The sequence below is a fragment of the Rhipicephalus microplus genome, chromosome 7 (assembly GCF_043290135.1).
Source record: "Rhipicephalus microplus isolate Deutch F79 chromosome 7, USDA_Rmic, whole genome shotgun sequence".
Classification (NCBI taxonomy): Eukaryota; Metazoa; Arthropoda; class Arachnida; order Ixodida; family Ixodidae; genus Rhipicephalus; species Rhipicephalus microplus.
In genome coordinates, this window is record NC_134706.1 from 80,117,053 (window position 1) to 80,130,669 (window position 13,617).

General features: G+C 44.0%; 1 protein-coding gene across 2 annotated transcripts in view; it reads left to right on the top strand.

Annotated features, from left to right (window-relative positions):
- LOC119179871 (japanin-like-RA2) overlaps positions 1-12,624 on the top strand; it is a 146,006-nt gene extending 133,382 nt beyond the window's left edge. For both annotated transcript variants that reach the window (XM_075869320.1, XM_075869321.1), the window contains 2 exons: positions 4,055-4,153; positions 12,459-12,624. In XM_075869320.1, coding sequence (XP_075725435.1) covers positions 4,055-4,153; positions 12,459-12,604 — 245 coding nt within the window. In that variant the 3' untranslated portion in view covers positions 12,605-12,624. The remainder of the gene's footprint in view (positions 1-4,054; positions 4,154-12,458) is intronic.
- Positions 12,625-13,617: the final 993 nt, after the last annotated feature.

Genomic DNA, 13,617 nt, shown 5'->3' on the forward strand with positions numbered 1-13,617 from the left:
CAGTGGCAGGTCATAGACTGTGACACATCTTTCGTAGCTGTCACAAAGCATGCCTCCCCCATACACATTCGGATGTATTTCTTAGAGCTGCACCATAAATATGACTGTCCAGAATATTATACTGATGCATCCAAGTCCCATACTGGCGTGTCCTATGCGGCGGTCGGCCCATCCTTCTCGGATGCCGGCGTTCTGTCCACCAGCACAAGCATTTTTACAGCCGAGGCTTACGTGTTATTCGTAGCCGTTGAACACATCAAAAAATTGAATACGCCAAGGGTAGTTATATACACAGACTCCCTGAGTGTCGTAAAATCGTTGAAAAATCTAAAAAAAAACACAGAAACCCTATAATTATATTCCTCTATTCAATACTCTGCGCATCTTATGCTTCCAAGCAACATATTGTCGTGTGCTGGGTGCCAGGACACTGCGAGATCGAAGGAAACGTGTTGGCTGACCAGCTCGCCACGTCAATCAACGAAAGCAGTGCCAACTCTCCAGTTGGTGTCCCTATATTGGACCTAAAACCAAACATACGGAAGAAGCTCATGGCTTACTGGCAGAAGTTATGGGATCTACAAACTCATAACAAGTTATACTTGATCAAACCATACCTCGGGAACTGGCCACGCACGTCGAAAACGCGCCGTACAGAGGTCAGTCTCTGTCGGCTAAGAAAAGGACACACACACAGCACGCACACACACCTTTTGTCCGGTGGTGACCCACGCAGCTGTCACAGATGTGGCCGTCCACTTACCGTACTCCACATACTCCTTGAATGCTCTGAGCTAGAAGCTAAGAGGAAAAAACATTTTCCACTAGAGTACAAGGAACACATACCCCTTCATCCAGCTATGTTTATTGGTTGCAAACCTCTTTTTAAATATAATGCATTGACTGCATTCCTAAGGGAATTAAATACTTTCCATGTTATCTACTCAAGTGATCGGTAGCACGGCCTCTGAAAGGAGGCTGCTGCTGCGGATGCTACATCCAAAAAAAGCAGCTGTCTCCCGGCCCTTGGGACCAAGGGCGCTGGAGAGGTATCGGTGCTAAGCTAATATAACACTTCTATTCTATGGTGTCATGATAACTTAAGACTCATTCTCACCAAGCATGCTTCACTTCACTTTCATGATTTTAATAAATATATGTCTTACGCCCCTTCAGAGCGCAGAATCTTAGGCCCTTTTACAGCCATTTAACATAACCATTGCGTCAATCCGATATCATGCCTGGGTGTTCTTTGGCCATCAATGGCCCTTGTGCCATTAAACAACATATATCATCATCATTCCATCGGTGAACTTCTGCTTGCTCAAATTTTCGCGCTCTTTCACCAACTTGCGAAGTAAATCTCCTGAGCAGGTTCATTCGAAAAGTTTGCAAGGGAACTAGCAAGGAAGTGCAAAGACGTCCTTAAGCTCCTTTCCCATCTTCAAGTTCGAAGCTTTGCACCACAAATAAAATGTTCAGAAAAGTTACCCGTCAACTCGTCTAGGAAAACGTTCTTTTATGTATGCTTGTTCCGTAGGTCATGCAACCTTTTTCCACAGTTGCTCGTAATGCATGAAGTCACATTAAATCAAATGAGCGTTTGTTAGTAAATAGAGGTGACTCACAACTTACACGAAACCTCGAAAACATGATCTTTATAAGACACATCACGTGAAAAGCGCAAGAATAACGCATAGCGCTTGAAATGCCTAGCGATAATATTGTATACCACACGAGCTCTCAGGGATAAACTATTATGAATGAACAAGCTGCATACTAGCGCTGTTGGTCTCCTCAGTGATATGCAAGCTAACGCTAGCTTCACTTGGTTTCAATAAATGTGGTGTGTGTGATCAAATTAAAGTACCTGCGTAAAGTCAGACAGTGAGCTGCTCTTTACGCGATTATGAAATGTGTTTTCTATGTCATTATTTTGCCCCTCAGGCTTCGAGGTATTACGCCTGAGAGCCCCCACCGAACATCATTGCCTCTGCAAAGGCAATCTGTGTCAAGGCCAGTGAGCGAGCCCGCCTGATGCCTTCTCTTCAACGACGTCGCCTAACCCAATGGCACCGGTGTGTCTTGCGCAACGCATGGCAAGCTCTCTCCACGCAAGCGTCCGGTTCCAACCTGATGATGCATCATCGCTTTCCACTGGCGAGTCTTACGCATTCCATAGCAATCTTAATCGTCCTTGAGTGCAACCCAGCGCAGCGGCTCGAGATTAGAGGATTCTCCAGATTGGAGAATCGGTGAGTCCAGATTGGACGATTCTCAGGTGACCGAGTGGCAGTTCCTTTTAGACCTTGCTGACGTAAGACATCAACCCGTGGTCTACAAAGAACCAAGCGGCTCTTCGCCAAGCGGCCGACCTATGCGTCAGAGAGAAGCCAACGTATGCGTCAGAGAGAAGACATCTCCACTCTTTGAGTCCCCAAGCGGTCGGCCCCAGCGCTGAATATTTACCGCCTCTATTTCTATGCTGTACATGTACCTTGCCTTAACTTATCGTTGTCTTGTCCGCTCCTCTATCAGCTCTGCGCAGAAGCAGTCGCGAGCTGAGAAGCACACGCTACCAAACGGCAAGTGACCTTGACAGCAGCGGGTTTCAGAGCAGTGGCGCCTTCGGGACCGTGTTGGCGTCACGGCTCGGTAACAGGGAATTTGCTTACAATTACTCAAGTTACACAATATAGTTAGTAGACAAAAAAAAGTTGGCTTGAGAGGCGGAATTGAAGGCAAAAGTCGTAGAAGTGGCTACGAAAAGACGGCAGCGAGCCGAAGAAGCCAAGTAAGTACAAATGAAGAATATTATAGAACGGGAAAGGAATGACGGCTGCGAGCAGACCCAGAAGTGATAGAAGACCTCAGCCGATGGCGATGCATCGACACCGGCCACTTGCGTACACTGTTTTCAAGCCGCCAACGTCGTACTTGTGTTATATAATATACGAAAAGTCGGCGGATGACTGCTTCATCAGATTGCAAATGACTTCTACTCAGTGCTCTATACCTTGACTTTAATCTTGTTCGCGGAGTATGTCGGCGGCCTCTCATCCTTTCACAACCACGAAACCGCTTGATTCACCACCTCCGCATTATTACGTTTCATCCCTCGAACCTTTCGAACTATATTTAGTTTTTTTTTGAAGCGATTGACTTTCTCTTGAATTATAGCTTACAGATCTTCTCCTTTCAAATATTTTTTTTGGTGCCAGCCCGTCATACCGCTTGGTAGTAGGGGTGACCCTTTCATTCTTTTGTTTTGTTTTTGCTCGCTGGCGAACGAAACGAGCCAATGACAACGTGTCCGTAAACTTGTGAGATGACTGAACGCCTATTTCTGTCTCTAGTTTCAGTCTCTAGAGTTTGCACAACCGTGTCGGGTTTCGGAATATCTGTTTCACTCGCACCTCTCTGCGCTTCAGAGTCAGCGTAAAAACAGCCTTGTATCACCTATTTAAAGCCTAGAAACAACCCTTAAGCTACCAAATCAGTCCTGATTGATTTTACATTTATGTTCTAACGTGAGATCTGATGTTACACCTATTCATTAGGTGCGCTTTAGTCATAACAGCATTGTAGACGTACCTGGCAAGTACATGAAAGCCAAGCCGATTTACGGATGGAATGCAGCCTATGGAATTCGTCATTTTTTACTCAAAATAATACAATGCATCGTACACACCTTCTTACTCATTGCTCCACCTGACTTTGATTCCGACAATGCGGGAGCACTGCCTAAATTCTGCCCCTAGCAAATTTCCCATATTCTTTGTGCACTGTGTCAGAGTGTAGTATGTCAATGTATTTTATGTACCAGCTGTGCCGAGACAAACAACCCAATTTTTTGTTGTTGCCGCAATTAGGCAATGTGCTTTCCAAGTTTTTTGTGCGCGTGCTCCACGATCAGTACTCGACCAATCACTGCCAGTGTAGGCAAGAATGGTGGTTCCAGTGATTAAGTGTCGCTTTCTTATGTCAATCACACTTGATGCCAATTAATATAGTGGTTTATAAGTCTGTGAGAATCTTGAACTACATCGCGCAGCTGACCTGATAGAAAAGGCTGGTGCAAAGTCACAGTATCTGCTGTTTCATCAGACTTGGAACACCATGCTACTGACGGAATTGGTTGATAAAATACAAGGTAAGTGCCCTGATATTTATGTTCACAACGCAAAAACAAGACATTGTGTTATTATTTATGGGGCAAGGTGTAACATGTGTTGAGTATGTCGTAAACACTCTCTAGTTCAAGTCTGCTCACTGAATTGAATGTCCTCTGATTAGCTGCTCATGAATTCATTAATTTGTGGGAAGAGTTCGTTCTGGTTGTGTTGTATGCTATGTTTTTACTTCATTATGCCCACCAATCATATTCGCTGAATTATTAGTCTTAATGGCACAGTCATTGCAGCACTCGGGTGCTAAACCCTAATGGCTTTGAGCAAGTGCGTGGTGGTGCCATTTGGCATAACGGATGTGCAACGCATAGCTAGTCTTTTCAATAGCAAGACAATAGTGAGCCTCGGGCCAAAGCTCCAACGGATGGTTATATATTACCTATGTGAGATAAAATAGCGTAAAGGCGCCACAAATAGAATATTTGCCTTAGCGGACAGCGTGGAAGCTTGAACAGTCTGTGTTTCATCACCTGCAAGGAACGTGGTCATTCGGTACATACGAACACACTAGTTCTCTCATTGGAGTAAAGTGGTAAATGCAGACTACGCACGTCTCGTGGAAATGCATTTGAATGTCAAAACGAAGGTGCGAGGTTCATAAAAAGAACAATGAACGATTAGTGCAAAAATCAGTGTGCATGGGCATCCATGAAATTTGATTTCGCATTGTGCAATGGCGTCTGTATATACACCAACGCTCAACTTTTATTTATTACGTGTCTGAATGATGGCCTTACACTATGATAACATGTAACATATGCAGCCATAGCAGATGAACAAGTCCGGTGCATATTTCCGGTGATTGCGATATTTAGCAATTTCCTGATATCTCATCGTAATTTCTTGAGAAAAGCATTGAGAACATTGATCACTTGATAGTGCGCTAAAAAGGAGTCTTGTAGTGGGAGAGATATTTTCGTGGTGCTTGCGCAGTGTCTAGGTTTAAATCTCTATTACACTTACCACATTTTAAAAGACACAAGAAGTAGTTAAACAATTATTTTTGTTTATCGGCTGGAAAATGCGGAAGTGGGCTGCATAAGCAATAGATGCCAATTTCTGTGCTGGGACAAGGTAGCATAGTGGGTTGCGGATCGTCAAAACAAAATATAGCGAGAAAATAAGAAAACAAGCAAAAAACTAGCCAACTTCAACCACTGTCATTAACGCAAATTTCAAAATAAAACGTTTTGCGATTCCAGCGCACATTATGCACACTACCAATTGTTTCTTGAGTGAGGACGTAGTGTTTGCGCTGCTGCGGAAATGACACTCCATCTATATTGCATGACTTTCTTGAAGTAACTAGCGGTTGCGACAATAGAAATCAGTCTATAGCATGACGACTGCGTTCAAAACCTCAGTAGCTGGCTGTTACGATTATGACGAGTGCGCCATAGGGGCAAAATCGGAGCGGGAAATTCACTGGTAGAGAATAAGAAAGAAGACTGGTGCAAGGAGCGTGCGCTGGTGGCTTTGATGGTTGTTGGATTTTCGACCCCGTGTCCTGGGCGCTTGCCCCGGTCGAGCGTGACCTGGACGCCAGCAAGATGTCAGGGTGGGGGACATTGACTTAAGCTTGAACCAGTGAGCTACACGAGAAGGCGTTTTACCACCGTGGACGCTACCGCGACGGACTCAACGCCACGTTGCCCGGTGCTACGGCCACCGCAACGACGGTGCGCGTGAGTGTCGTCTGGAAAACTTGGTGGCGCGGGAGTGAAGTGAGTTGAGTATTAGGATGTAGACTAGCGTCTCGCATGGACAAGAACTTTTCACTTGACCTCCTTTGACCTCGTATTGTCCTGACGTTCTTTGTGAGATTTCTTCATGTGTGTCCTTGTAAAGAACGTCTTCGTGTTATCAGGTTGTCTTGAGTGCGTCCGATGACCTGGGTCCATTGAGTAAAATCCCTCCCTCACCACACGGGCACTGTAGCATACATTTTCGCCACTTCTAAAGTAATTTCTTGAGTGATGCATACAGAGTCACATTCCGTATATACGCCAAGGAAATGATACAAGCCGTTCGTCAGATGATCCAGTTGATAATTGATGGCCGGGTTGTCGAGAGATTCAAAGAAAGTACTGAAAAACTTGAAAGATCCCACGTGCCATGAGAATCTAAGTCATGCAAAGCATGCGAATAGAAAATAAACGAGTCCTAAATTTCTTGGTGAAAAGTTTCGAAAATGTACCGAAATATACGTACAAATGTCCCATGTAAAAACGCGTATGTTGAACAGTCAAATATACTTATATACCCCGTACGTTCACAATTTACCCTGTAGCTCCATCACTCATAAACGGGGTTACTCATCGTGTAAGTAGGACTTGCACAAAAGTTCCATGTACACTGAAAACTGACGGCTGCAACCGAAACCAAATTAAAACCGTGAGAGCCAACAGATCACACTCGCTGCTTCTGGCTCGAGATGGCCCACTCCGGCGTATTGTTTTTCTTGTTCTTTGCATACGTAATCAAAAGTACGACGAAGGGTTTCTTGAATGGCCAGTTATACATGATACTGAGGAGAAAAGCCGCCTCTCATCCCCGCCAAAAAAAAAAAAACGGAACGAAGAAAGATTGAACACAGCGCTTGTTTCGTGTGTTCAATCTTTCTCTGCCCCATTTTTTTGCGTTGTTTCCCTCAGTATCAGAAAAAAAATTCCGCCATATCCACGAAGTGAATGATGATGAGTGGGCGAAGCTCCGGAGGTAAACCTGGTAAACCATGAATCCTCTGTACATATTGCCCACTCGATTTTATTACATCGCTCCCCCTAGCGTACGTCGCCGCACTAAATCGAACGATTGCCTTCAACCAATGACACGCGCCATATGTGACATCATTCCTATTTTATAAGATCTCGCGTCTTTCATCAACTACAAGTACCGCTTTCTAGTTTATAACATCTTGCATCTTTTCATCATCAGCTACAAGTACCACCATCTAGTAAACACTACAAGAACTAAACGAGAGGTGGCTACATACAGGAGACGGTACCGCCATCTAGTGAACACTGCAAGAACTAAACTAGAGGCGGCTACATACAGGGGACGGTACCGCTATCTAGTGAACACTGCAAGAACTAAACTAGAGGTGGCTACATACAGGCTGCAGGGGACGCACAGCCCACGCCCTAAGGAGCTTTGCCCCTAAAATACGTGCCATGCTCAATTTCCAAGCAAGAGTTAAATGCTAGGTCCTGCTAACGAGTACTTCAACAACAGTGGCTTCTACGTCACGAGATATCGATAACATTGCTCAAAATGATAGTACAAAAAGTTGCAAAGAAGAAACCAAGTAGCCAAGACTACTTTCTACCGTCAGGGCCTTGGGAAAGTAGCCATACAAACACTAAATAACTAAGATTGGCAACCATGGTTGCAAATAAGATATTAGAGGTTGTTGAACTATGTGTCAAGTACTGGTCTATTGATTTTCTTTTTGTTGTGTGAAAAAATGAGCAGATGCAATGTACCGTAGGAATGATAATATGTGAGCACAAATGAGGAAGGTTGAATTGTCACTTTAACATCATTACAACATTACGAGGCAGACGTAAATTCCCAAACGTGACTTCCATGTCATGATTGTCATGTGTGGAAGTATGATATGCCTTCAATCACGTCACGTGATAGCAAATTGGGTACATGTGGAGCTAGCAAAACAGCCTCGAGCACGCTATGGGCTTAGCATGTCATAATTTAAATGACACGCATGTGATGATTATCATATTTGGACGAGTTATTCACCTTCGTCATCTATTCACGTAACGTCATATTCAATTAGGTATATATAAAGATAGGGAAACGGCCGCGAGCGCATCATGAGCGTAGTATGTTGTCATGTTTTCAAATTATACGCATGTCAAGATTATCGTGTTTGCGTTTGGCCTCTGTGTTCGTCGTTCATTCACGTCACGTAATACCAAGTTTGGTATATGAGAGGCTAGCGATATGGCCGAGAGCACATCATGAGCGTGGCATGTAGTCATGTTCTTACATGACACGGGTGTCCTGAGTATTATGTTTTCACTAGTGATGTACTTTCGTCAGGCATTGACGTCACGTATCACCAAATTTGGTGTATGTGAAGCTAGCTAAACGACCGCGCAGCCACTATGAACGTGGCATGTATTTATATTCTTAGATGTCAAGTATCTCATGATTATCATATTTGTACAAGTCATATAGATTCGTCACTGATTCACATCCCACATTAACGAAAAAGGGCATATGTGAATCTAGCGAAATGACTGCGAGCGCACCAAGAACGCGGGGTGTAGCCATGATTTACATGATTGCATGTCATGATTTCCGTCTGTCAGTTATGTTCGCCATTCAGTCATGTCGTGCCATACCAGTTTTGTAATATATCATGTGAGCGAAACTACCACAAAAGTAGCAAGACCATGAAATATAAATCATGACGTTCATAACATAGATATCCTGATTTTCATGTTATGGCTAGTCTGTTATACTCGTCATACCTTTATTACTCCAGAACAATTTTGATATCGATACCATTATAGAATTAGCCAGGAGAGCTAGAAGTCGTTGGTGGCTAGATAGATAGATAGATAGATAGATAGATACATAGATACATAGATAGATACATAGATAGATAGATAGATAGATAGATAGATAGATAGGTAGATAGATAGATAGATAAATAGATAGATAGATAGATAGATAGATAGATAGATAGATAGATAGATAGATAGATAGATAGATAGATAGATAGATAGATAGATAGATACGATAAAGGTCGCCGAAATTCGCTAAGAAATGCTTCGCATTTAAAGTCAAAGTGTTTTGTTAACTTGCACAGTAAACTGCGCAGTGCGCATTCCTAAAACTTGATATGAGTGAAGCGAACACGCTCAGCTGAGCAAAGTTTGCTATACATAGATGTACGTAAACAATTTACAGAAAGCAACTTTAATAAAATATTCAGGAGTCTACACACTTGGGAAAAAATGTCTGCAGCCAGCCACATGGAGTGTATTTGCACGTTCGTATTCTCAAGATTCTATTTCACTCCATATTTATCGATAAATATGAAAAAATTACTTCTACATTTTAGGGGCGAAGCTTCTCACGCTGTGGGTCGTATGTCCCGTGTCACCGTAGTCGTCGTAGTCGGCGTAGTAGCCAGTTGCATTGCCTTGGATGCCAATAAAAACGGTGTCACAGCATATTCACAGAGGCAATGGTGATTAGTGTGGTGAAGTGTCCATCAGTGCCTCCATCGGTGTGTCCGTCTACTTCAGCCCACTCGTCGTCATTTAGCTGGTGAATGTGCTGTGATTGTTTTTTTAATGAGTGTCCTAGACATCCAGTGGCCATTTTCTTGGTTTATCGCCGTTGCGGACATTTTCAATCAATGAACCAGAGCTAGAAATCGCTATATCCTTGCAAGTTTTTGACACAAGAATTGGCACGAGGTCTCCTTTTTATGTTAACATATAAAAAATGCTTTTTTTTCTAAATGCTGAAAATACTGAAGAAAATAAAGAAAAGTATTTCAGGAGAAACTGCCAGGCCGCGCCAGCTGGTGAGGGCGGCGCGATAGCGTCATGAAGTGATGTTTACGCCGTCGCTCGGCACATGCCGCTTTCGGCCTGTTGCCGTCTTTTACATGGGCTTCTAGGAACGCGATGCATGAAAACTTTGATAGTGCCTCGTCCACTGCAAAATGTTTTTGATTTTCATGTGTATAGTGAATGACTAGATGTGACAGAGGTTTCAGTGTCAACTAATATTTGATAGTGCCAGAAGTAGGGGCTGAAAAGCACTTGAAACGAGCTGCTGGTATACGCTAAGGAGCAGAGGACATCTACCGCAAGCCCACACTTCTCGCTCCTCGCTGTCACGTTGAGAGCGCACATGTGTGTGTGGCCTTAGGAAGGAAAGTTCGCCACAAGCTGTCACGAATACTTTCACAATATCTTTAGCGCTCTCAGTTGCTTCAGTTCATTACGCTGGCGGTGCTAACCAATTGCGCGCGCTTTTCACTCCACTACAAAGGAGAGTGTTTACAGGATTCGAGCATTGCTTCTTCAAGATGAGGCGGAAATGTGTCACGCCGAAGTGCAATGGTGGTTACGCATCCTGCATGGTTCCTAGCGACCCAGAGAAGATTAAAGTGTGGGCATACGCCATACCTAGGAAAGATCGCGAGCTGACGCCTCATAACTACGTTTGTGAGAAGCGCTTCTCGAACAGCGACTTTGCCACATCTTGTTACATGACAGTGCATGATATTCATATAATTTTTGAAGCAGCTTCTAGCAGTATTGTAGCTCTGTAGTCGAACAGCTGCATGCCATTAAATGCGTGGGTGTTATTTCTATTTAGAACGTGCCTAGAACCAAAGACATTTCCATCTGTCTCAATTTCGCTCTCACGAACAACGCTGACTTTACCTTCACAACCAACGACGCCAATGCAAGCTTCCTGCGAAACGAGCTCTTCAACGCTGTCACGTCAAACTTTGGAGCCGGTGAAGAAGCTCTGAAACAAAAATCGGCCCCGTATACGCATGTAATTTGCAAATGTCGTCGAAAGACGATAGTGTTGCGTGTGAAGAGAGTGAAAAAGAAACACTTCTTTGATGTTCTGCGCAAGAAAAATGGTGATTGGTGTTCCGTGGGCACTCGTTATAGGGCCTCGAGCGTGCAGCGGAGGGGAACAAGCGCATCAAGTCACGTCACACGTGAGACATGAGCACCATCTGGCAGTTTTATTTGAAAAACAAAGAGCGTGTCTATGAGACGGGCGTGCGCGCCCGTCTCAGGGGTGATAAGGTGTAGAACGCAAGGCGGCGGGTAGGTGCCACCACCGTGTCGTCTTAGCAAAGCGTTGGAAACACTCGCTTCTTCGTGCAAGCGTTGCATGGTCAGCGCAGCGTGATAAGCGCTACGGTCCTTAGAATTTCTTAAGTATGCCTTTTCTAGTAAAAGACGAACATGCAGAATACATACGTGTTGTTATGGTGCCTCAGACATGCGCAGTAATTGCTTTTTAATTGACAATCGCGCACGTATGAACACTGGTTCTTGAGCAACATTGGTGGCCGCTGCGCTTAGGGTCGGCCGTCCGGGGTATTGGCTGGTGCTGTGTAGAGTACCCGGTTCGCATTAACGGTGAACAAACAGAGAAAGGGACAGACAGACAGACAGACAGACAGACAGACAGACAGACAGACAGACAGACAGACAGACAGACAGACAGACAGGCCAAAGCTTTTGCGTCGAAAGTCCCCAAGAAAGACTATCGTCTTTAAAAAGTAGGACGTGAAGCGCGAACGCCGAATCAGAGTGGAGTGGCCTTGACCGTGATAGTGGTGACAGCGTTGCGCACGTATTTTCTCCTCCGCGAACGCAGTTTGACGACAGCGGGCGCGTAAGTTGCGTGCCTGATTTCGTGACGTTTTCAGTTCACCCGAGCGAGCGCAGTTTCACCACCGCAAGAACTCTGGCTCTGTGGTCTAGACCAAGCTAGATGCTATGCTACCCCGCTCTGACAAAGAATTACTTGCACCTGACATTTACAAAAATATTCAGTGTATGGAAGAAGCCTTACACATAAAAGGACTGCAGATTACGGTGCGAACAAGCGTAGCAGCTTGACCTATAGCTTTCCCAGCCGACAAATTGATCGAATAAACCGCGATGATCAAGTTTCGGTGCACAATACCACTGCCATGTGCCGAATTCAATGGCGTGCAATTGAGCACTGCTATTGAAGTATGAATGCCAACTTCGCAAAATGTTGATGAAAAATATTGTTAAGGAGAGTGATATCTAGATTTTGAAGGTTTGTTACTTTGAACAATAAGTGAGAACAAAGAGTCATATGCGTCTCAGGAAACAAGCAAAAGGAAAACATTTTTACGCACATCAATAGCTATAACCAGTGTTTCTTTTTCTTTTAATATGCTATCTATCTATCTATCTATCTATCTATCTATCTATCTATCTATCTATCTATCTATCTATCTATCTATCTATCTATCTTACTATCTATCTATCTATCTATCTATCTATCTATCTATCTATCTATCTATCTATCTATCTATCTATCTATCTATCTATCTATCTAAGTAAGGCGCCAAAGTCTCGCAGATTTCGTATTTCAGAGTGGATGTGCTTGTTAGAGTGCTCGCCCACATGAATTTCAATGGTGAAATACTAATATAAATTTTATCACCTATGCAGTAGTGTGCCACATGAATATTTCTTTAACTATTTTTTACAGAGCCACTGCTTTGTTCTCTTTGGGCAAAGTATAAAAATGCACGTGAACATCTCATGGACACTATCACACTGGATCTTTTTAATGCAGTTTGCAAAGAACCAGTCTACGACGGTTACCCAGAAGAATGCCCGAAATATGATACATAAAACTTGTTTTCTGCCATAAACATCTGATGTTGTTGTTGGGATACTTTCGAAACTGAAATTCGCCCACTCAAACTGAAACATTCTTCCGCCGGGTCTCCGTTGCCATTGCAACAGAGTTTTCCGGACAGGCAATGCGGAGTTCTCGAGACAGGCAACGCCTTTCGGACAAGCTAGTATCGATCTGCTAGAACTCTCTCGGCGGTCTTGCAACAACAACCGCTGGATCATAGTCTGTGTCGATCACCTCACCAGATATGCGGAAACCCCTGCGATACCAACTTCCACCGAGAAGCCTGTCGCTTCTTTCCTGTTAAGATTCATCGTTCATCGCTATGGTCGTCCAACGTGTCATCATCCGTGTTCGTGGTCGCCAATTCGTCCTGGACACTGTGCAACAAGGGCTTCGTTTCTGCACATCGGAGTCTTGCCACTCAACACCATATCGTCCTCAGAGAAATGGCCTTGTCGAATAGACAAAGCGCACGCTTTCTAATATGCTTGCTATGTATGTATCATCCAATCAGACGACCTAGGTTGACATCTTGTCATTTCTCACCTGTGCGTATAATACTGCCTCAGAAGCACGAAAGCACGGACGTCACTCCGTTCTGCCTACTGCCTGCTCGACATTAAATCACTGCACAGGTCGTTTTATCCGGCCCGAGCCCAGCCCAATATTTTTATATACGGCCCGCACCTGGCCCAGATCCGAAAAGTTTGGGCCTGGCCCGACCCGGCCTGATCTGTTTCGGCCAATCATGTATTGAGCATTAGCAAGCACTGACTGATATTCGGTAATTAGGATGACACTTGCTGCCAACAAGACGTTTTCAAGACTGTCTTGAGAACTTTTTTGAGGTTCGTAAGTTTAACTGGTATATTCTGTGTACGTTTGTGTAATTACGCCCGTAACACTTCCGAGAAATTATTGCAGGGTAATTCCAATTTATTTAGGCTGTACTACTTAATTGGGCTGTACAAATTAATTGGGCTTGACAGTACTTACCACACTT